General features: G+C 43.1%; 2 protein-coding genes across 4 annotated transcripts in view; one reads left to right on the forward strand and one right to left on the reverse strand.

Annotated features, from left to right (window-relative positions):
• Positions 1-5,887: 5,887 nt before the first annotated feature.
• COPS4 (COP9 signalosome subunit 4) lies at positions 5,888-15,484 on the reverse strand. 2 transcript variants are annotated; one of them, XM_086464927.1, is made up of 10 exons: positions 15,363-15,482; positions 14,065-14,144; positions 13,092-13,243; positions 11,699-11,802; positions 10,679-10,832; positions 9,434-9,584; positions 8,878-9,048; positions 7,408-7,523; positions 6,953-7,037; positions 5,888-6,455 (listed from the first exon to the last, which is right to left on the reverse strand). In XM_086464927.1, the coding sequence occupies exons 1-10, from the start codon at positions 15,434-15,436 to the stop codon at positions 6,322-6,324; spliced, it is 1,221 nt and encodes a 406-aa protein (XP_086321053.1). In that variant the 5' UTR covers positions 15,437-15,482; the 3' UTR covers positions 5,888-6,321. The 2 variants fall into 2 exon arrangements, with proteins under 2 accessions (XP_086321053.1, XP_086321054.1); XM_086464928.1 differs by lacking the exons at positions 5,888-6,455; positions 6,953-7,037 and adding an exon at positions 7,045-7,080 and having other exon boundaries at positions 15,363-15,484.
• Positions 15,485-15,842: 358 nt separating this feature from the next.
• LIN54 (lin-54 DREAM MuvB core complex component) overlaps positions 15,843-22,391 on the forward strand; it is a 39,858-nt gene continuing 33,309 nt past the window's right edge. Inside the window, exon 1 of one of the 2 annotated variants that reach the window (XM_086464923.1) lies at positions 15,843-16,044. In XM_086464923.1, coding sequence (XP_086321049.1) covers positions 15,843-16,044 — 202 coding nt within the window. The remainder of the gene's footprint in view (positions 16,045-22,391) is intronic. The other variant, XM_086464925.1, reaches the window with a different exon arrangement.

Consider the following 22,391-nt stretch of genomic DNA (forward strand, 5'->3'; position numbering starts at 1 on the left):
ACAAATATTGTTTTCCCTGTTGTTGTGATGTATTACATGGACCATGACCCCTGGGACAATCAGTTATCCCCTCAGAAACTTTGGGAATGAAGGGAATGATACGGAGAATGCTTTCATGCAGGTGGCTGAACAAAGAGCAAGCGTTTATAACTGGATGAAATGTGGGATATGTGGAGGACCATTTGGTCTATAAAGTTGGCCCTGGGTAGCCGTGCCACCGTTGCGAAATGGTTAGTGAGCAGTTACAGAAAAAGAAAAGGGAATAAAACATGGGAAAGTCCACGATTCCCCATAGCACATACAATTTCCAGAGAAAGGTAAATATTGTCTAGCTAGAACACAAAAATATGGCCGCTTTGTGGGCAATAGCATGTGTGAATGGAACTACGAGAACATAAGTATAGCTGTTCAAGTGGGAGAGGGGCCACATGAAAGAGATGAATTGGTATATATGTATCCCTGGATGAATGACGAAGGATATGTGAACAGATTTGCACGATTTTGGTCTTTTCCGCCTAATACCAGGAGACACTCTGGGTCATGATTTTATTTGGGGCCGGGAAGCAGGAGCCTATAATTGTAAATATTGTAATAGAATAGCTTGGCCCCATTGCAGGACAACGTGGAAAGAACTATGTTCAGCTATACCCTGCTGTGAAATTACCACAAAAGAATTGCTATACTGCTGTGTTGAAAGTGACCCATTTGGTTTGGAACCTACCCCTTAATTTTGATTCTTCACCTCATGTGGAACATTGGAAAGGACCCTTTACTAATGGATTGATAGCCCGTAATGGACACTATTGGATACGTTGGAACTGTGCATATAAGGTGTTGCCAGCAAACTGGTCAGGAGTATGTTATGTTGAGGTGCTTCGTCCCTTGGTTTTCTTGCTCCTGGGAACGGGCGAAGATTATTTAGATGTCCAGGTATATGGTGATTTAAAGCGGGGGAAAAAAAATCCAGAATTATTGATACCTCCCTCACAGATGGGACTAGCCAATCCTGGGGTAAAGACATGTGGACAACCCCCCCACAACGTATCATACAACACTCTGGACCAGCAACATGGAATCCTAATTAGTGGATTAGCGGTGCTCAAGAACCCAGCTATAATCTAAATCACATAATTTGGCTGCAATCCACATTGGAAATTACCATCAACCAAACAGCTGGTGCCCTGGTCCTATTGGCGGATCAGGCAACACAAATGAGAGCTGCAATTTATCAACGTCTCATGGTTCTCAACTACCTGCTAGCTGAAGAAGGTGGTGTTTGAGGAAAATTAAATAACTGTTGCTTGAAAAAAATATTACTGCAGGGATACGAAATTTGGCTTACATCTCCATTCAGACTTGGAAAGGCTGGGACTTTGATATGTTCTCCTGGCTTCCAGGAGGTCCTTGGGTCAAACGCATCTTATTCTATTTCTTATGTGGTTTACCTATATTATTGTTCATGCCAGGAGTTATTCCATGTTTAATACAATTAATTCAAAGTGTTGTTACAAATATGCAATTTGCTCTCCACCAGCATGGTGCAAGGCATGGACATGTAAACTAATTCCAAATATGGAGCAAGGTACCAGTATAAAAGACAGAAGCTGTGAAAACAGGGGCTGGGCCTCCCTCTCATCTTTGCTATGGACAGACCCCTTTACCACTGGACATTAAAAGACACGAAGACCCTAAAAACTCATGTGATCGACGGGAACTCAAAGCAAACGAGCACATAATTAAAAACTAGTCTATTTCAGCTTATAGAGTATGCAATTTATTTTTACAAGTAACAGGACAAACCCATAATTCAATTCACATTTCTCCACTGTCTTGAAATAATATTCCATTGGTGAAAATAAATTGCCTAGCAACTGTGTTATATATTTTACATAAACGTGTATTTAGATCCATCACGTACTCAGTCTAAAAGATTTGTAGTAGTCTTAAGGGGCAGAGACAGTTCCTGCTCAATTTTCCCAGAGGCGAGTTGAGAAAATATGATAGTAAATGGCATTTGGGTAAAATGCTAAACAGTCATGGTAACAGGGAGAGTGCTCTGTCTAATGACTGCTCTCTAAAGGTAGTGTAGTCATGTAACATCCCAGGCTTGTTGGCTCCCTCCATAGGCAACTAGGGAAAACAGAGCTCTTCTGCGCATGAGATGCCCCACACATATTAAAAGGTGAACCACTTTCCTGTGGTGCCTCTCAACTACAGGAGACCGGATGATTAGTTATTCACATGCTACATGAGAAGCAGCCTTACTCCCTGACCACCTTGCAGGCCATACTTGAAATGGTTTGGGACTACTCACACTGGCTGTCCTCTCTGGTACTCTGGAACCCTAAATCCGGTGGGCTAGTATTAACGTGTTTGTAAATTAAAGCTACGTGACAAGGTCCGTGTCCTCCCTTATCTGAAACACTGGCATTAAAGGGATTTTTGAATGGGGTTGCATTTTCCCACAAATACTATGGGACTCATTTGCCTGAACATGCAAGAGCTTTGTGTGGCCTCCTATCACAGCTTGAGGCTACTTCTTCCAAGATTTGGCTACGCTGAAGCGTAGAAACAAACTCTATAACTCGCAGAGAGTTATAAAGCAGGTATGTTTATTACAGTGCTGGGTGCAAGGGGGATCGCTCCTCCTATCTTGCACACCGGGTCACATTCTAAAACTCTATTTATCACACCAAAACATGCATATTCATGAATTAGTACAATTAGTTTGGGGAACAGGTGGGGATATTGTAATTGTTTCTCGGAACTCATTCCCCCTCTTGGCGCATGCGTGCTGTCATCTGATGGTCGTCCTTTGGGGGTTTCTGGAGGAAGGCTCATAGTCTTCTTCACCGTGTACTTTTCACCTTTGGTATAGAATCCCAGACTGGCTTAACTCCAAACCGAAGAACCAGTCCGAACTCGATGATTGCTTCACAGAGATAATCAAGTCCTTCTTTCTCATGCAAGCTATTCCTGATATCTTAAACATGTCAAGGCTACTTATGCTCATTTATCTTATGCTAGGTTTGAACTGTCTAGCTAACTAGCTTCTGCTAAGCTATGCTAAATTAAACTCTTCATTCCCCAGATCAACACACTTCGCAGCATGGTCACACCGGGTGTACATAAGCTTGAAACGGAAAAAACATTCTGCCACTTGACTGTCGTATAAGGCAAAATGCAAAGTGCCTTGCAGCGAGGGTTGGCACTGCTTCCTCTCCTGTTCCTCCACTCACATGTCCCACAGGAGTCACTGTCTGATGGACAGAATAAGGTGCAAGAGAAGTTTGCTGTGTCCTGCAGACATAGCCTTTCCCCTTCCAGTGGCAAATTCCACTGTGCGATTCAGCTACTCGTTAAGGAAAACTACCCAGTTAATTCACCCTCACAGGTGTGGAGATGCTGTTTAGACATTAGGTGGCTCTGAAGGTCACCAGGCATAGCAGACATTTCCTGGAAACAAAAAGAACAAACCAAACTGCATGGAAAACATCAATAAACATATCCTGAGCACAGAAGTAAAGAAAAGCCTTTATCAGAAGCTCAAAAAATATTGCACATGATTGATTCATGCTCCAAAACAACTAATCAGTTTAAAGAATAACTTTTAAATCAGATTTAGATAAGAGAACCTTCTAGGTACTAAAACCAACACCATTTTACAGCGGCCATTTGTACTACTACGTCTCTGACACGATATTTTCGCTTGGTTTCCTAACTAGCTTCTGCTGCACGTGCTTTAATCACGTGATCCATTTCATTCAGAGATTACTCACTTGCTCAGAATTAGGCCCATGCTGACACACATCTGTGGAAGCAGTACCAAAATACGCTCCCTTTTTATGCAACATCAGCTTTCAGAAGTACAGTTCTGCTAACTCAGACTGGGGTCTTTCGTTCTCATGGGTTACCCCTTGGAAACAAAGGTTGGTGCTCTTGCACATCTACAGCACTTTGGACCATCATTCCAAGTCCCTGACTGTTACTTGGGAAAATGCGGCATACTGAGCTGCCAGACCTATAACCTCAGCCCATGCAGGGCACAGGTCCCAGCCACATGCAGCTCACCAGACCCTCAGCCGGAAGGACACAGGACAGGTTTATAACTGTACCCAGCATACAAAATGGTGAACACTCAAAACTAACAATTGAGCACATCCTGCTTTCACAAAAAGCTATTCACCTGGCTGGGACAGTCTGAGTACAGCAATTGTGATCTGCGTCTGGCACCAATGGATCTGAAGCAGTTTTGCGTCTGCCATGAGGCCAGTACAGATCAAACTGCCTGTGGAGCAGGGCTACCCTTTGTGAAAACCTCTGATCACCACCACGAGAACAAACAGTCAATTACAGGAAAATCTTGCCCTCATTTTCTTTATCCCTGATGACCTAATTCTCATTGTTCTTGTTTTTTTAAAATCAATTGTCCTCTTTGGAAAGTATTTCAAAGAAGTAGCTGAAAAGACTAACTTCAGTTAGAAGATGAGGCTCACTTTTCATCTCCCCCAAACATGTTTCTTTGAGGGCAGTCTGCAAGAGCTGCTCAGAAAGCAGTTATGAGTTGTATTAAACTTACTGAACAACAGAGTTCAAATTGCATTAAGTGTTCATGCTTAGTGTAGAACAAGACCGGTTACCTGCATGAGATGTACAGGTGCTAACAGAAGACCCCTGCCTCGCTACAACCTCCTTTCACGTAGTTGTAGAGAGCAATAAGGTCTCCTCTCAGCCTTCTCTTCTCCAGGCTAAACAGCCCCAGATCCCTCAGCCGTTCCTCACATGAGACATAGTCCAAATCCTTTTCTAGCTTGGTAGCCCGCCTCTGTACCCTCTCCAGCATGTCAATGTCCTTCTTGTAGAGAGAGGCCCAAAACTGGACACAGATGAACCACTCTTCACAAGGTCACTGTCTTTTCTAAAAATCTAACAGCACAAAAGTCAAGGCATTAAGAGTTGTGGATTAAGCCAAAACCTTTGACTCGAGAAGACATCAACAACCTCCAGATTTTGAAACGAAAAGACTAGCATGAACATTGACTGAAAACTCATTAACAGATTACTTGACTGAAATGAAAAAAGAGCTACGGTAATCCAGATCAAAGCTGCAATTACAACCTGAATAGGATCACCTCCAACTAAAACGTAACCTCTGGAGCTGTTGATGAAACTCTCTGCCTTGGCTCTTCATTACCAGAAGAGCTCTCTGTGAAACCCTCTCCAGCAAATTGCACAGTAAGACTCATGTATCTGGCAGACAATAAGGACAGGGTAGAGAGCGCACAACTCCATACTGATAAACATCAGAAGGGCCACACAGATTCTTTGTTGCTGTGCATAAGCATTTCAAGTTAGTCCGGCTTATCACGACACCTCTACCTAGTCATCCTACCTCATTATACAAGTAATCTGCACAGTACTCTCCCTCCACTCCAGTTTCAGGTGTTTAACCTTTTGTAGTGCAGAATCCCTACCTGTCCAGAGTCTTTTGTTACATCTCCAATTCCAAAAAAAAAGCACTGTGGATACTTTTGTAAAATTACCAATTCATGCTGACCTAGGAAATAAAACAAAGAGCATACTTGGCTGACCTTACTTGGCACATGCTATGTTCTCATCACTTACCGTATCATTGCCACAAGCTCTCTTGGGAACATTGGGCTTTTTTTACCCCATCTCTCAGTACAGACAACTCTGTGCCCTGCCGCACCAATGCAGAAGGGTCAGAATTTCCTTCAATTAAAATTTCAGACTTGCGTTTTATAAACGGAGAAGGAGGAAAAAAAAGCTAGTTTTAATTTCACATTTTTAGGGGTGAGACTGACAATTCCAAAAATTCAATCCATTTCAAGTTACTGCTTAAAAAAAAAAAATAAAAACAGGTCCCTGCAACACTTAAACCAAGTGGCTCATTCCAGCCTTTATTAGGATAATTACAACTAAAAGAAACATGGCACATATTTTCACAGCAGGACAAGGAAGTAATGGATACAAAACTATAGCAATACAGTGGAAAAAATTATAATTAAATAAACCAAACCCAAAGCTTGCTGCAGACATTACAGCTTCTTCTACATGGAAACCACAGCATTCAGGACAGCAGAGTGCAATGCAGAGGCAGCAACAACATCATTCTACACTCAGAGAACTGGGGGACTGTCACACCAAACATGCTATCACCTAATTGTGTCCTAAGTCAGAGTGAAAGCAGAAGGTGGGAAAATGCAGGTGGGTTATTCGTTTGGTTAACAGTCCTACTCAGTTCCCTTCTTCCAGCACAGTAGGCAGTTGATTGCCTCTATTCACACAATGGCTGCACAGTCACTGAGCCATCTGGGCCTCCATTGCCTGCGCTGTCCATTCTGGGGCTGTCTGACTTATCTTCTCCAGCAGGTTGTTAACCTGGAAACACAGTGACTGAATCTGCTTGTCCCAAGTTGGCAAAGCTTCACGAGCTGAAAAAAAAAAACCACAAAAAAATCATCCCATAGAAAACAAAGTAAGCTTTAGTAATTCCATTTCCTTTCAACTGCAACCTTTTCTTCTGCCACTGCCCTCACCTACCTCACAGAGGAAGCCTTCCTTGCAGCTACATCATGCTCATTTCCGTACTCAAAGGCTACAATGATTTTGACTGTATGTTACAAGCCTAACTCCTGCATTTCAAAGTAGAATTGAACAGAGAACTTCCTGGTAAACCTGCTCCCACAAGACGACGGACAGAACAAATGCTCGCTTTCCCGTGGGTAAGAGAATGCACAGTAGGGAAGGTGGGTGAAGTGTGATCCTCCATTAAGGCAAACTCTGCCACCTCCCGGCCACAGCAAGATGCAGCAAGCTTACTTCAGAGGGAAGATACTAAGAAACTTGAATTTCCCTTATCCTGTAAGGCAGCAACTCAAAAAGCTCACTGTGAATGGTGCTAAAAAAAAATTGCTGTGGTTGAACTTACTCTCAAAATGAACAATTCCGTCAATCTGATCAATGAATCCATTCATGCGACCCTCAGTTATCATCTGAGAAGCTATCTTTTCTGCCTGATACAATGAAGGGAGAAAGATGTTAGAAGCGTCTTCGATTCTGAAAGAAGTTAAAAATTATTAAGACTTAATAGTCTGTGTGAGTTTCTCAATATCTCCACACATTTGGGGGGGAATGACCTACAAACAACACTAATTATGAAATAATTAGACATGATTAGACATCAGTGGCATCTAACGCCACTGTTGTTCATTCCACATCATGTACTTTCCTACTCATAAGATTTACTAGATATTTAACCTTCCTCATAATATGGAATATTTAATTGTTTCCCAACACCAAACTGATTTTCCTAATATTTACCAAAGCTATTTTCTCTTGTCTCTGATGCTCCCTGTTTTTACAAAAGATGTAGAAAACTGATACCTTAGCTGCAGGGATCTCCAGTAATGCTCCAAGCTCTTCAAAAGTAATGTTGTTGTAAAGTTTGCTTGCAGACAGTAAGTTGTGTTCAATAACAGCTCTGTCCAGGATACTGGAACCTTAGGGGTTAGATGAGAAAAAAACCCACTACTATAAGGTTGAAATACTTGGTTTGCATTGTAGAGGAGATGGAAAACGTTTTTTTTTTTTTTCCCAAGGGTTATGCATGCAGAAGGTCCAGATGCAGCTGCCTTGGATCAGTCTTATGCTATGCAGAAGAAAGTGAACAAAAAGAAATGGATGGCACGTGGTTGATTTTGAGACAGGTAGCATAAACCCTTTTATTTAATTTCCAGAATAATCAAATGGAGCCCTTGGCTTTGTTACAAGACTCAACATCTGAACTGAGGGAGTTTGACCTCCTGTGATCAGTTCCTAGCCTGCCAAATGGAAAGACCATTGTTTTCTTATTACTATTCATTCAGCTCTTAGGGGTACAATTAACCTCTCTCTTACTGTGTTTGTACGGTGATAAACCCTCATCTAATGTCTCTCTTCTTGATTTAACAATTTAACTCATTTGTGCTTTAACCTCTAGTTGAAGATAAGCACATTATTAAACACCACCTAACCTGCATTCTTTAACCTATACGGACAAACAGTACAGGTTATAAATAAACAACAAACTGACACAAGGAAAGGGCTGCAGCTTATTGTTAGTAAGTACCTTAAACAACTGTGTAATTGCAGAGGTGAAAACTGGTTAATTTGTCCTCAATCAACGAATATTGTTCACTAAGAATGTTTTCCTTGATTAATAGGTATTTCATGCTTATGTATTTTTCCACTTCATAGAAAACTAAGACCAGTGTGTTTAGGATTCCAGTGAAGTCATTACTTTACATTATTTCTCGCTGTTCAGAGGTTCCAGGAAGAACAGAGCTTGTAAGACGTCAGTGAGATGGATCCGAAATCTATCTGGAGACAGTGTGAGGTCCAAGTCACCAATCACTATCAGTCATCTGCCGGTCAAGCCAGGAAGCAGTTCAAATAAATTTATCATCCACACAGACCATTTACAGCCTATATGCATGTGATGTGTTTCTAGGCATCCTAACAGTGCCTTAGACTGGAGAAGCTCAAAAGGACAGAGACTCAAAGCATGAGGCAAGGTTAGGAATACTGGGAGGCTGTCAGTGAAGAGGACTATACATGGACAGAAAAACAAGACTTTTACAAGTTATCTGGTAGAAGAGTATTTCAAAACCTTCATAGCCAATCAGAAAGATGAACTATGGCCAAGAAGCTTTACTATTAAACTATACTCATGAGGGTAACATGCTGGGAAATAATTTTAAAATAATCATAGAAGTAATACTAAATTCCTTTCCATCACACTTCTTGACTGCATAGGGCAATTCTAACTCCTGTGGATGAACACCTAGCATTAGGAGGCTTTACAGAAATATGTACCATCAGCTGTAGTTGCTTTCTGGTGAGGCATTAGCATAGCTGCAAACTCTTGCAGTTGATTTCCACGGATAATTCTGTCCAGATACATTTTCTCCAAGATCCCATAGGCTGCAAGCTGCTGGCATCTCTCGTCCTTGAAGAGTGTAGCAAGCATGCGAGAACGCTGCTGTCCTAGGAGAGTCAAGAAGAATCCTCATAAATGATCACCAAAGCATTGAGTATTTAGAGGTAAATTAACAGAAAGTTATCATCTTTTTTTCCCAATAGATGCAATTAACCAACAAAGCTCCACCAAAGAAGGAACTTGGTTTTGTTCAGTTCTAAAACACTGTTCGCCACTGACTATCTTTTCCATCTTTAGCCAAGATGACACCTTATCAGTGGCAAAGACACAGAAATAATCCAACTCTTGAGTTAACAGTATGCCAACACGCAGTTTTGACAGTGTTCACCATTTTCGATTCCTCCCCACAAGTAATGCACAAGCTGACTTGCTCCAGGGGATATGAAATACCTATCTTGGGTCTTTTATAGAAAAATGCAACGTGTATTTTACCTGCTGATGCCAAAATAGTACAATGCAAAGCATGCTTCAGTGCTTCCAGCCGCTCAGTTTCATGGACTATGCTCTTATAGGAGAGCTCATTGTATCTTTGGGCAGCCTCTATGAACTTTCTTCTGTAATCAAGAACTCGAGCATAGCAAACCTAGACAGAAAGTATGTCTCAGGAAAAGAAAACTAGCAGGGGTGGCTGCATAATATAAGTGTGTATAAATTGCGACATTATCAAGTGTCAGCTCCCATAAATGCTGCTCTACAGCATCCTAGAGAAATCCGTGCAAACGATTAGCTTGACTTGCAAAGCCCTTGGTAAAGTGTCACGGAAAGCAATTGGAAGGGCATTTCCCAGCACTATTCACATGCTAAACATTGCAAAAGTATAAACACCAGAAACTAAGGAAACGAAACATTGTACAGCTGATACTGTACTCACGTAAGCCTCCCCTTCACTCCTGACATTGACAACTAGCACTTAGGTAGCAATTTGTATGTTTCGAGTGCTTGCTTTTCCCTTTCAGCTCTTTAACAACATTTGACACTTCTTCTCTCCCTTCCTTTGTGCTTTTCTAACGCTTACAGAAAATATTTACACTTCCAACTAAGCGCACACTTTAAAATACAGCATGGGGGGAGAAAAAAAGAAAAGGGAAAACCAATACACTGAGTTACAGCTCATGGCACATCTGTTTTGTGTTGTATAATCCTAAACGCCACCATACTTGATTGGTACTGTCACACTACAGTTATCGCTGCTCATCTCAGTTACTATAATGGTGTGAGAAATTAGAGTATCAACTATGTACACTGTAAACCCACAAATAAGCAGTTACTTTACTACTTGAGACATAAAGCTACTTTTATGGATGGGACTTACTATTTAATTACTGTTGGGGGCAGGGGGCTTCTGTTGTCCCTAACATTTTTTCCCCACCTCTTAGATTTACAGACAAAGGTAGGGGCAATATTTTCAAAAATATTTCAGATGTTTTGAAGCCTAAGTTTTATTTTCAATCAGCACAGCTGGCATTTAAGGAACTTTTATAGACTTATCTCCAAATCATAAGGAATGAACTGTTTAATTAGTGTTAAGATGTGGCTCTCAAGCTCCCAAAACCATTTAGAAGCTTTTCCCTTTGTCTCTTTTCTCATCATTAAAGTTTTAATGGCATTGCATAAAAACATCTCAATGGGGAATCATCTCCCTTTAGAAAAAGAAAGCAACAAAGAAAGTTAGACAACCTTATAATGGATTTGCAGCTGTTCATTTGTCGATTCATTCTGAAGCAGGGAAGCTCGATTAATATAAGCTTCTGCTTGAACAGGGTCATCATCCTCCAGATACAGCCTGGCAATTTTCAGGTAGGTCTCCAGTTTATAATCTACATTGTATTGTCTGTAGAGAAACAGATAGGCAAGTGCTCTGAGTTGCTCCACAACCCTTGCTCTTAGTTGTTCTAAACATATGATTCCTAAGCACCTGGCAATGTTTGCTATACCCTGCTTCCTCCTTCCCCAACACCAAAGTTAGTGCTCTCTGTTCTGGGTAAGGAAAGTTGAGATAAATGCCAATACAAAACTGGCTCCTACAAACACCAGAAAAAATAATGCTGTCCACCAAGACACAAATGTACACTCTTTATAATCTGTTTTTAGTGGATTGGAAGTTTGCTGTAAGTGAAGAGGCAACTGAGTTAAGAAGCAAACTTGCAGTAGAACAAATAGGTGCTAAACAGGTAAAACCTACAGTAATTCCTTCTACATTCATACACAGAAAGAGAATAGAAAGCACAGCCAGAGAAAAGCAAGGGTTCTAGACTTAAAAACACCCCTAACCCACAAAACCACAAACAAAACCCCATAAAAATCCCCAACTGTATTTGCTAATATCTGATTTCAGACTATGTCTTCATTTCGAACTGTAAAGGCAAACACATGGAAGAACTGCCACCTTTCAAGAACCTTTCAATAACCTTCAAAGCATTTTTGTAAAATACTACCAGAAACGCTGTTTATTGGCAAGACTAATAAATAGCGCAAAACTTCTGGTGCCGTGTTGTGACCCCCTAAACTGTTTACTGTAATGGATAGTCTTCAAGCTATACTTCTGTCATCTGGCAGTAGTTACGGCCTGAACTACTGAAACTCTGGGAAAATATGCAACCCCAAAATTCTCACTCGCTGGTCTGCATACATACTGCATAAGTACAAAGGGAGCAAGTATATCTAACAACACAGAACTGTGTCTAGCACAGTACTTACTTTTGCCCTGTTTCCAAAGGGATCCCCACCAATACTTGTGCTGCATTTCTCCAGTCTTCTTCTTTCTCATAGATTGATGCAAGATGTTGCCTTATTGAAGCAACCTAAACAATAATAAAATCAATAGCAAACACTATAAAAGTTGAATGGTTCTTTATTAACATTCACATTATTTGTTCTTATTCATGAATCCCCTCAACCGATACCCTAGCTTCACAGACACAGCAACCTGTATGCATGCAACTCTTCCCACATGAAGTGTCCTGTGTGGGACTCCTGGATCAGCCTTTAATACCAAGCTTTTTAAATACGAGTGCTGATTTGAAGCATTTCCACATAAACTTGTAACAACATAAAAGGAGTTTTTCTTCAGAGAGTGCTAAGTTTTAAAACTTACAAAAGGTTTTACAAGATGAAATGGAGCTTTTAAAAAGATGAGATGAGGCTTTCAAGAACTGGAGCACCAAGATTCACAAGCCATTTCTTGCAGTTATACCTCATATCATGCTTGTGAGATATGAATGAGGTGAACTATGATTAGATCCTACTACAGAAACTTTTACTTTGTAGAGCAGCTGTCAGCAGGTAAAATATCAGTGCTTACAATTTGGGTTTTATAAGCAGAAGTGTGGTTAAAAGAATCATCTGCTGTCTTGCACTTAATTTATGCATAATCATTATAACATATAGGCAAGCATGTTCAGTTAAAGTTTGGAGTAAAAGCTGCTTAAAAAGATAAAAGATAAAGAGAAGCAAATACAAATCATGACAGAAACTGCCTTGCTTTTCTTCTCAAATAGTAGATCCTAAAAGCTTTAGATATAAACATCTTCTGTAAGAACTCTCACATGATGGTGAATACTCATAAGAAAACCAAGGACTGAACTGAAAAAGAACTGCAGCACATTCAACAGTTACCTAAAACTAAGACTTGAAGAAAACATTTTTTTCCTGCTAAAATTATGACTAAAACACACACTCACTGAGATATTTATTTTGAAACAAAAGCTCTTTGTCAAGATGCTTCTCGCTTTACATCACTTCCCTGTTCCATTAGTTGGGTAAAATGCAATACAATGAGTACCAGTCTGTCTCTCAACAGTACCTCCAGTAGCTCAAGTATAGTTTCATTGTAAGAAGCCATTTTCTGGTAGCGGAGGAATTACATGCCCAGCATCCTGATGAAGAGACAAAGTCTGCATTCTTTGTATGGTCCTAAATATTCTCTGCGTTTAGCTCAGGTTTTGCACGTACAGGAATGCAAAACTGGACTCTCAAGTAGGAATCTGTTTTGAACTGCTTTTTTAAAGACTTAAAATAGCCAGCAGATAACGGGAAAAAAACCCAAAGCCAGACCCACATAATAAAATACCCCTTGACATTGATCTCTCACCTGCTCCTCAAATGAAATAACTCTAGGCTGTATCTTTTCCAAGGTGAAATGGTAAATTTCTTTGGCTGTGCTGTCAGGAAGACTTGGAAGATGGGTACAGAAATCTGTCAGTAGCTGACGTGAGATCACTAGACTGACATTCTCGTTCACCACTGGTTCAGAGATGCATGGAAGAAAAACACAAGATGGATGCAATGCTTGTCAGTGCCTTCACTGTAAGTGATCATTTGCTTTTATATCAAATTTGAGTATTTCAAGTTTTTAAACCTGTATCCAAGTGAAGGAGTTTTCTTCCTTTGTCTATAAAAGGTGAATTTTCTTCTCTCAGAAACAGTTTGTTTACACTAGAGGTCACCAGAGTTCTAATCCCTGACAGATAATAATGAATTTCTCACTTTGATTTACGTTTAGAGAGCTGTTTCATTCTGAATTACTGTTCTCAGCTGCTGAAACATCTTGGACAAAGTAAACCTTTAGGCTAAATTTCGCTAAGTGTATTCTCAACTTATTACGACAGGTATAATTTACAGAGGTATTCAATAAGCCAGTCATTCAATACAACACAAAAAAACCCTAATCATTTCTTCCTGAGTGTTTTTCAAACTAACTTGAGATGAGTTCCCTCATCTCAGGGGTTGTTTAAATACCTTCCCTCAGGAAGGAGGGGGTTGTTTAAATACCGCTTGGCATCCAGCATCAATTTTAGCATTCAGTAGAGACTACTGTATGTTTTCACCTTCCGATGCTATCACACTGACAGCTTGAACATTGTAATAACTTAAAAAGCCTACAAGTCCATTCTCCCTTCACTTCTGAATATGGTGATGATGGCTCCTCTTCTAGTTGTCTTTGACTTCCAACAGGTCCAAAGTGTCATGTATTTATGTAGCCTCACATACAGCTACCTAATATGCAATTCCACAGACCTCCGGCCTTCACTCAGTGTGCAACCGATTATACCAGATGAACTTACTTGCTTCTACAAAAGCTTTCAAAGCTTCAAGTTGTTCTATATCCAACAGCTGAATGGCTTTTTCCAATATTTGACGATATCTGTCCACAGATTAGAAAAAAAATAATTAAAAAAATCACTCCTAGGGCACATTTTTCACTAACAAATTCTGTTTCTCTGCTTATTTCCTATGTCAGAGACCTAGGTTTGCTTATATTTTCTATACCTTTGAGGTGGCAATTTTCCAAATTGTTTGTGCTCAAATGTCAGGAATATTCACCTGGAATTGGTATCTGGCTCTTTTTAAATCCCAGGACTAGATTCTCAGATAACATAGCTCATAATTCTGTTACCTGTGAATACACGTGCCACTTTGAAGGTTGGGGAAAAAAAAAAAAATCATGTCCCTAGGGTGGTGCATAGAAAAAAGTAATGAAATCTATATTGTTCGTGGATTAATAGAGTTAGTCAAATATGGAAAACACTATATTTGGTAAGAATGAGAAACAGTGCTGGGAGTGGGTGGTAAACAGTATGTTACGGTCACTTGACGTGAGCACAGGCACATACTACGCATTTTTAAGTGTTTACTCTTGCATAAATAGCAACTCCAGGTTTCAGCCTTCATAAAGCTAATCAAATTTTGCCTAGGCCATAACCTTAGTGTGATTAATACTGATATAGTACTACATTCAAGTTGAAGCCACATTTTGAGAGGAATATTTCCAAGTTCTTACAGGAAACTACTAAAAGTGGAGCAATTCCTGTAGAAAATAAGCTACTGGACTAGGACTTGGAGAATTTCAGTTGACTAATCGACATCTGACTGAACCCTCGGGGGAGAGAAAGTCTATGTGACACTGTAAGTAGCTCAGACGCCAAGGTTTGCCATCCAACACACCCACCTAATGAAAATAATAATAATAATAATGAAGTTACTGACATGTCTACAGCAGTCGAGGAAAATACATTCCCCGACTATCAACTTCGCGCAGCCGAACTCTGAGGGGCGGCGGGGAGACACGAGGGAGCTACGGCGAAGGGTGAGGCCCCGCGCGGGACCTGTGCTAGGACACCACCAGCACAGAGCGTGCTGCCGTCGTTAGAAACGAATAATAAATAAAAATTTGCAGAATCGTGAGATTAAACCTTTCTTTCTTTCTTTCTTTCTTTTCATTTAAAGAAGCGGGGTCGTTGGACAAAAGCCGCCTCGCCCGCCCAAGGCCCGGCAGCCGCCCACCTCCCTCACCCAAGGCCGTAACCCCAACGGCCGCTCACCCGCCTCGCCCCGCCACGGGAAGGCCGGCGCCGGCACTCACTTGCCCGCCAGGTCCTTGTGAGAGCCGCTGGAGTTCATCAGCTGCGCCAAGTCCTGCCTCACCGCAGCCGCCATCTTCGCCGGCCCGCCGCCGTCCCCCTCGCGCGCCGCAGAGCTCTTCCTATCATAGAGCCGCGCCACCGGCCGACTAGAGAGGCCGCGGCGCACCGGGTCACGTGACGAGGAGCGTCCTCGCGGGGACAGCCCAGCCGAGGGGCTAAAAGCTCAGGCGGGCCCCACACACAGCTACCCCCACGACCCTAGAGCGGCACGTATAGACGTGTATAAGCGCGCGCGGGTGCGTGCGCTATAGGAAGCCTCGACGCGGGGCAAGGCTGGATACTCCTCGAGCGGCGCGCGCGTCCCCGGAAGCGGGCCGTCTGGCGCGGGTGGGGCGGGCCCGGAAGCGCGGGGCGGGGCGGTGCGCGCGGCGCTGCGCTGCGCCGGCGGTTGCCGGGGCGGCGCGGCGCAGTATTATGGGATGCGGCGGGGGAATGGCGCGGGGCGCGTGATTTTGAACAAACACGGCGGCTTCGTTGCGGGCGCCGCCGCCGCCGCGGGCGCCGAGCAGGGTAGCGGAGAGGAAGGGACCGGCGGCGGCGCGAGGTGCGGAGGGCGTGCGGAGACGGCGGCGGAGGAGGAGGAGGAAGAGTGCCCGCCCGGTGAGTGCGAGGGGCGGGAAAGCGGCGGCGGGAGGACGAAGAAAGGGGGTGCGGGCTCGGCGCCGCCGCTAGTGGGGAGAGAGCGGCGGAGCGTTGACAGCCGCCTCCCTCCGGGAAGGTACAGGCCCGGCCCCGCTGGGTGCGCTCCCCGCGGCAGGGCGGGCTCCTGGGCCGCCCTGCCGACCTCCCTGGGCTTGTGGGGACACCCGTCCTGGTCGCCTCTCCGTCGCGGGGGATGCCCGCTCGGAGGGTCTCATCACAGCTGCTTGCTGAGATCAACTGCATCCAAAGTCGCAGCGGAGCGGTAGGGTTAAAACGGACCCGGGGAGCGGCGGGGGGCCGGCGGCGAGGCTTCCTCCTCGGACTGGGGGTCTGTGCGGGACCCGCCGCCGCCCCCTCCCCTGCCGGTCCGGAAGCAGTTGTGGTTTGGTGGCAGGGCAGCTCGGGGGGGCGCCCCGCGGGCGGCGGCGAGGCGGGGCGGGGCGCCGGGGCGGTGCGGCGGGGGCAGGTGCGGCGGGGGCGGGCCGCGGGGGACGGCGGTGACGGGGTGAAAATGGCGGATCTTTCGAAATACGGTGGCGGTCGCTGACGGAGCCCGGCGGTTCGCGGCCGCCCCCGCGCCGCCCGCTGATGAGGTGAGGCCGCGGGGGGGAGGGGGGGGACGTGGGGCGGGTGTGGGGCGGCCGTTGCCGGCGTCGCGCGATGCCAACGGTCGCGGCCGCTGGGGCTCGCCTCGCTGGGCCTGGGGCCGGCGGGGCCCTGCTCCTCTGGCCCACAGGACAGCGTATCGGGTAGTGGGGAGCCCTTGGGGCCGGGCGGTCCCGGGTCTCTGGCTGTGGAGGCGACGGGACGCGGTGGCGTCTGGTTTAGGCCCGGGGACGATTTCCTCGCCCAGACTTGCCGGTGAGGGCCGCCGGAGGGGACCAGACTGGCCCCTGAGGACCTGCCGGGCCCGCGCCGGACTTGATCCGGGGTGAGGACGTCCTGCCTTTGTTTGCGGGGGTGCTCTCTCGGGCGCTGCTCTGCAGAGCAGGGTGCAGTGAAAACGGTGCAAGGCGTTTTCCACACTTCCTTAACTCATCCAAGTGCGAGGGCGTATCCGTGGCTTCAGCGCGCTACTGCACGGCCGTGGACAGCCTCCGAGTCCGAAGTGAATTTAGCTGGACCATCTTTTGGGGTAGTTGTAGCTTCTCTTCATCGCTCTTGCTCATTACAAGGTATATTGGCGGTCAGAATGTGTTATTAATTATTTGTGGTCTTGACTTTGAAGCACGTCATGTACTAAATACATAGTGTTTGGTGTGAAGGTTTTGAGTTCTGGAAAGCACTGTGGCATTGAGAGCATGTGAAATTGTCCACCGGAATATAGCGTGAACAGGAGGAAAGTTCTCAAGCTTAAGATTTCAAGTGAAGAAAGAACAGATATTTAAATGATCTTTCATTAAGTTCATCCTTCTGAATAGTTGCTTGAAATAATTAGTTATTGTAGAAAATACTGAATATAGAAAAAGAATTCAAAATATTCTTTGCAATGTTTACAGAAAACTGGCGGTAACAAGCAATGCCTTGTGCCTGTGGTTCGCTTTATTCACAATAGCCTCTTGGCTTATTGGAGGCAAGAAGAACAGCAGGTTATCAGCTGAGAATATTTCTTTTGTCAGGGGAATGCTTTCATAAAATAAAATGCATTATACTTGTCTTGTTTTGTTCCCATCCAGTTTACATGGGCGTCAGCAAGTGGTAACTGTTGGTTACATGCCTTGTGCAGACTTGTGTCGACCTACAGAGAGATGTATGGCTCTATTACTCTGTAGGCCAAGCACTCTTAAAGGCTGACTTGGACAGCTTCTCTAATGGGTTAAAAATGTACTTTGTGCTTGTTGTAATGTGGTAAGTTCCAAAAGTTTGTTATGCAAGGTTGATTGTTCAGGTTATGGATGAAGAACACTCTGCTGTTGTTTGGTTTGCTTATACTTCTGTGATGTCCGAGCTCAGATAGTTTGTAACTGATTGCTCTGAATGGTTCAGCTAGAATTCTCAAAAAGCTTTAACTGGTTTCAGGTTGAGTATCTGCTAACCAAAGGTAAATTTGAAGTGTTGCAATGAAGAGTGCTGTCAGATTTCAGCCTTGGAGACATTGTTATACGTTGGGATGTCTTTTATTTTGGGTTTTGAAAAGCAGTCAAAGCCCTTTAGATTCTTTTCCCTTACAGTTGTTTGAAAAATTGGGGGGGGGGGGGGGGGGAATTATGGTAGATTGGGGGGGTGTGTTTTGATTTCTGCTTCAGTACCTAGGAGACATCTCATGGTTGTTTTTTTTGGTTTGTTGTTTGTTTTTATTCTTAGCTGCAGGAGCCCCCAGTAAGAAGTGGAAAACATTTCTTGACCTCTTGATCCAAGGGTTTGTGTTTTGCCAGGCCTTACATTTGGGTAGTTTGGTTTCCTCAGTTGCTTGGAAAACCGGTAAGCAGCATGTGGCTTTCAGTACAGCCTGTGACTAGGCTTATTCACTTGGTAACATTAGAAAACATTAAAGTTTTTCTTGCATGAGAAAGGATGAGACTGCTGGAATAATTCCTTGATCTGCGATGAGGGCACGTAGCTACATGATGTGAGAGATTCAAGTTTCTCATGTTCCAGATCTGGAACACAATCCAGATTAGTGGCTCCTTAACTCTTCCAACTTGTGTGTCGTACCCCTTCACAAGCAGTACTTCTGCAATCAAACATGTTACTACCTACGAGAGGGTTATGCCTGTAGTTTTGGGCTCTGCTCTGATCTGTCATACAAGTTCCAGGTACATACCCAATTCCCATCTCTGTGGTCTGGTTGGGGTTTTTTCCTTCCTTTGGAACAACAGCAGTTTCTGCTATGAACTCAAGAAGCCTATCTGAAGAATATTTTGGAAACTTCTTTAGATGAATCTGTTGTTCCTGTGAAGTTTCTGGGGGTCTGTTGTTGTCGGGTTTTTTTTACATATACACTTAATAGAAAGTTCCCGGTGGTCTCGGGTCTGCCTACATAGCTTGATCTGCTCTTCCCACCAAATATTTGAATGGAACAGGAGACACAATCTGCAAAAAAGTGAAAGCTTTCTGATTTAAAATCTAGTTAATTGTTCATATTGTAGTGTCTGGGCAGAGCTTTTGTGGCAGCTTTTGTAGTTTCATACTTGCTTTCAATGTTTTTTTTTTCCTAAGTGCTGCTCTCCCATTTATTTGGGAGAAGATGTGGCTATGCACTGCTATAATCCCATGAACGCTTGTTGCTGCTTTGCTGGTGAGGAAGATGGCTATGCTCTTCCTGGCAGCTTCTTCCTCTTCCATGCTTTCCCCTTCTCTTGTGCTTTCTTAAGCAGCTATGTAGACCACAGTTAAAGACTGATCTGCATTAAAACTAGCTTGGCTTTTGTTCTAGGTTGTAGTGAACCTACACAAAATGACCCGACACAGTCTAGTGTTCTGCCACCGCTGAAAGAGTCGGATGTGCTCTTCCCCTTCCCTCTGTGCAGGAAGTAAAAATGCCCAGCTGGGAGGGGAATGAGGTTCCTGGGTTTCCACATCTCCCTGACCCAGCTGGATTGTTGGCTGTGGTGTGATTCCATAGTACCATTCTGGTGCTCATAGACTTTGAACGGAGCTATCTCAGTACACTGACCCATCAGAATTTGCTCACTACGTTGTGGCGTAGCTTTCTTCCTGGGTTGAACACCAGCGTCAGCAGCGTGGAGAAGGTAGGGCTGTGACAGCCCACGGTTTGGTTTGGATGGCCAGCTTTAACTACAGAAGTGTTTGAGAGCACAAGGAAGAATGTTTGGAAATGAGTAGGTGGATGCCAAAGGAGGACAGGAGAGCTTTAGCAGTAGTGCTGGCTTAATATGCACAGGGAATTGGAGTATAAGGAAAGTAACGCTGCTGATCATGCACACACAGTTGTCAAAGTAGCAAAGGATGCTATTTGACGTAATAGTGCAATAAAGATATTGCTAGAATGTTTTTCACAGTAAATCCTAAAACATTGTAGCAGGTCCTTGTTATATGAGTACTTAATTACCAGTTTGTTGTCAGATAAAGTTTTTTAGCTGTTTCCATTTAAAGTTATAATGGAAGCTTACGTTACCCAAAACTTGCCAAGGGAAGAAGGATCTCCTTATAACTGGCGTGCGGGCAAGTGGTTGGTTTGTTTGGTCTCTTTTTCTTCCAGCAATTCTTAAAAAGAAAATGGCTAGCATCCCTGTTATAAACATGGCAGTGGTGACATGAGCTTAATCTTTCTTGCCGTGACAAAAAAAGAAAACAACCAAAAACCTTAACTGTGTAATAGAAAACTCCCATGTCCATACAATTTGGTAACTGTTACTTTCAACACATAGGAGTTGCTATTTTGTGTACCTTGCCCGTTCCTCTGATACACTGCACACAGTTGTACATGTGGTGCGTCACATAGGGAGTGTTCACTTAACGGAATGTAGAGTAATGGGAAGGGAACGATGTGTGTATGTTGAGTGAATTATAGTTGCCTTGGGAACTATTATTTTCAATTTGCGACTATAGATTGTTAAATTTGTGGAGAAGAACATGGTATTTTCTTAGTATTCCTTGTAACCCATGAAAAGAGACTGAATACTCACACTAGTTATGTGTTCTGCATTTGATAAGGAGTAAGGTTGGGGCTTTTCCTTGCTCTCGTTTGCCATTTGTAAGTCTAGAACCTTGATTCTCTGCAAAGCATGCAGACAAACTATCTCCGTATCTTGTCTTCTGAGGAGAATGGAAGTTATTTTGTCTGTGTTCCGTATGCGTATTTTGTTACTGTGTTAAAATTACTTGCTTTCACTCCGCTGTTACCTATGCAGACATGGTGGGTTTGCAGTAATAGGTGATTAATTTTTCCACTTACCTTTGTTAATCATAGCTTTCTTACAGATAAATCTTTTTTTGGTTTCATGACGTGTTTTTTTAAGGCAATCTCTAGCTTAGCAAGCTTAAACAGAAGACTGTTGAAAAAATGCAGTGCTGAGTGATTTTGTAATTCTTTGCTTTACGACAAAACAAACCTTTCCATTTTAAAGACAAAACGTAGAGTGTCAGAGTAAGGAAATGCGGAATGCATAAAATGAATGACACTATTTTACCCACTATTGAAATGGTAGCAAAATTGAAGGATGGCAGTTAATTAGGAGAACTGAAGTACAGTAATATCACCTATGTGCGGTTGTGGACTTTCATTTGATAATATGCCTGCAGTACAGGACGAATCTTGGGTGTACATATGCTTCTGTGAAGGCCTTTCTAGCAAATGAGAAAACTCATGTCCAGTGTCAAGAGCGTCTTTAAGAACAGTATTTCCTATCTTTTTGTGCTATTGATCTTTGTGAATTTCAGTTGCCTGTAATAGTTGATATATGCTTGTAGGCCCTTGGCAAAAAGGGAGAACACAGCAAACAAGGAAATTAACTAGCATGCTCTTTGTTTTGGTTGTAAAATGAGTCAATAAAATTATTTGTTTCTCTAAGATATTTTTTTTCCTTCAAAATCAACTTAGGCAAAGTGCCCTTCACTTTCTTAACTATGGCTTGTTTCTTCTTTGCATATTAGGTGTTTTATGTCACTTGCATTAATAAGCAGTCAAGAATCTGTGGGACCTACAAGCTTTGTGTTTTTACATAGTGTGTTCAGTCTTCTCTTGAAATAAGTTTCTTCTGTTTGCTGGGTTAATGTCGGGAACATTAAATGAAGAGTGGATTTTTTCTGCTTGCAAAGAGGATTTCTGGTGCCAGTGCTACAAACTGGCCGCAGCAGAGCAACCAACAAAGCTTTAGTCAATTTAACACTTACAATGATATTAGCAAAAGCTGTCAATTCTGTTTCCTGTGAAGAAAAAAATTTAACAATTGCATGTGAGCTATGGATTCTCCCAGGAGAGAAACAGAAAACATGAGAGGGAGACTACTTGTGAATATTTACTGTTGCTACTGAAATGGCTGGGAAAAATAAGAGCTCATTCTCTCTGTTGAATGAGAAGGTAAGTTTTGGTGTTATGTCAGCAAAAAGACATAGGTTCAATAAAAATCTTTGACAAGTTGGTTGTCCTGGATTCTTAAAAAAAAAAAAAAAATCTTAATGACGTTGTTATCATGAATTGTTACATTTGCTTCTGTTTCTAATATTTGTTTATGGCTGCAAAGCAAGCTTTGTCCTTGGAAGAGAGTTCTCTTGGTTGTCCAGATAATAAAAACCTAGACTACCCTCAGCAATGCAGAGGGTACACAGTTTTGCACAAACTTAACCCATAGTCACTCACATTGCTGCTGCTCAGTTGGGTTTGATAGGCTGTGGAGATTGACATAGAGCTGTTTGGGTGCATG

Source organism: Leptosomus discolor, chromosome 4 (assembly GCF_034619465.1).
Source record: "Leptosomus discolor isolate bLepDis1 chromosome 4, bLepDis1.hap2, whole genome shotgun sequence".
NCBI lineage: Eukaryota > Metazoa > Chordata > Aves > Leptosomiformes > Leptosomidae > Leptosomus > Leptosomus discolor.

What these genes read in the sequence shown, in the direction of transcription:
- COPS4 (XM_086464927.1), bottom strand. Translation starts at nt 15,436, where the DNA reads ATGGCGGCTGCGGTGAGGCAGGACTTGGCGCAGCTGATGAACTCCAGC. An exon ending in AGCTGCAAATCCATTATAAG is followed by an intron (nt 9,585 to 10,678) that starts GTTGTCTAACTT and finishes CTTTCTGTCTAG; the next exon opens with GTTTGCTATGCTCGAGTTCT. An exon ending in GAAAGCAACTACAGCTGATG is followed by an intron (nt 7,524 to 8,877) that starts GTACATATTTCT and finishes CTAACCCCTAAG; the next exon opens with GTTCCAGTATCCTGGACAGA.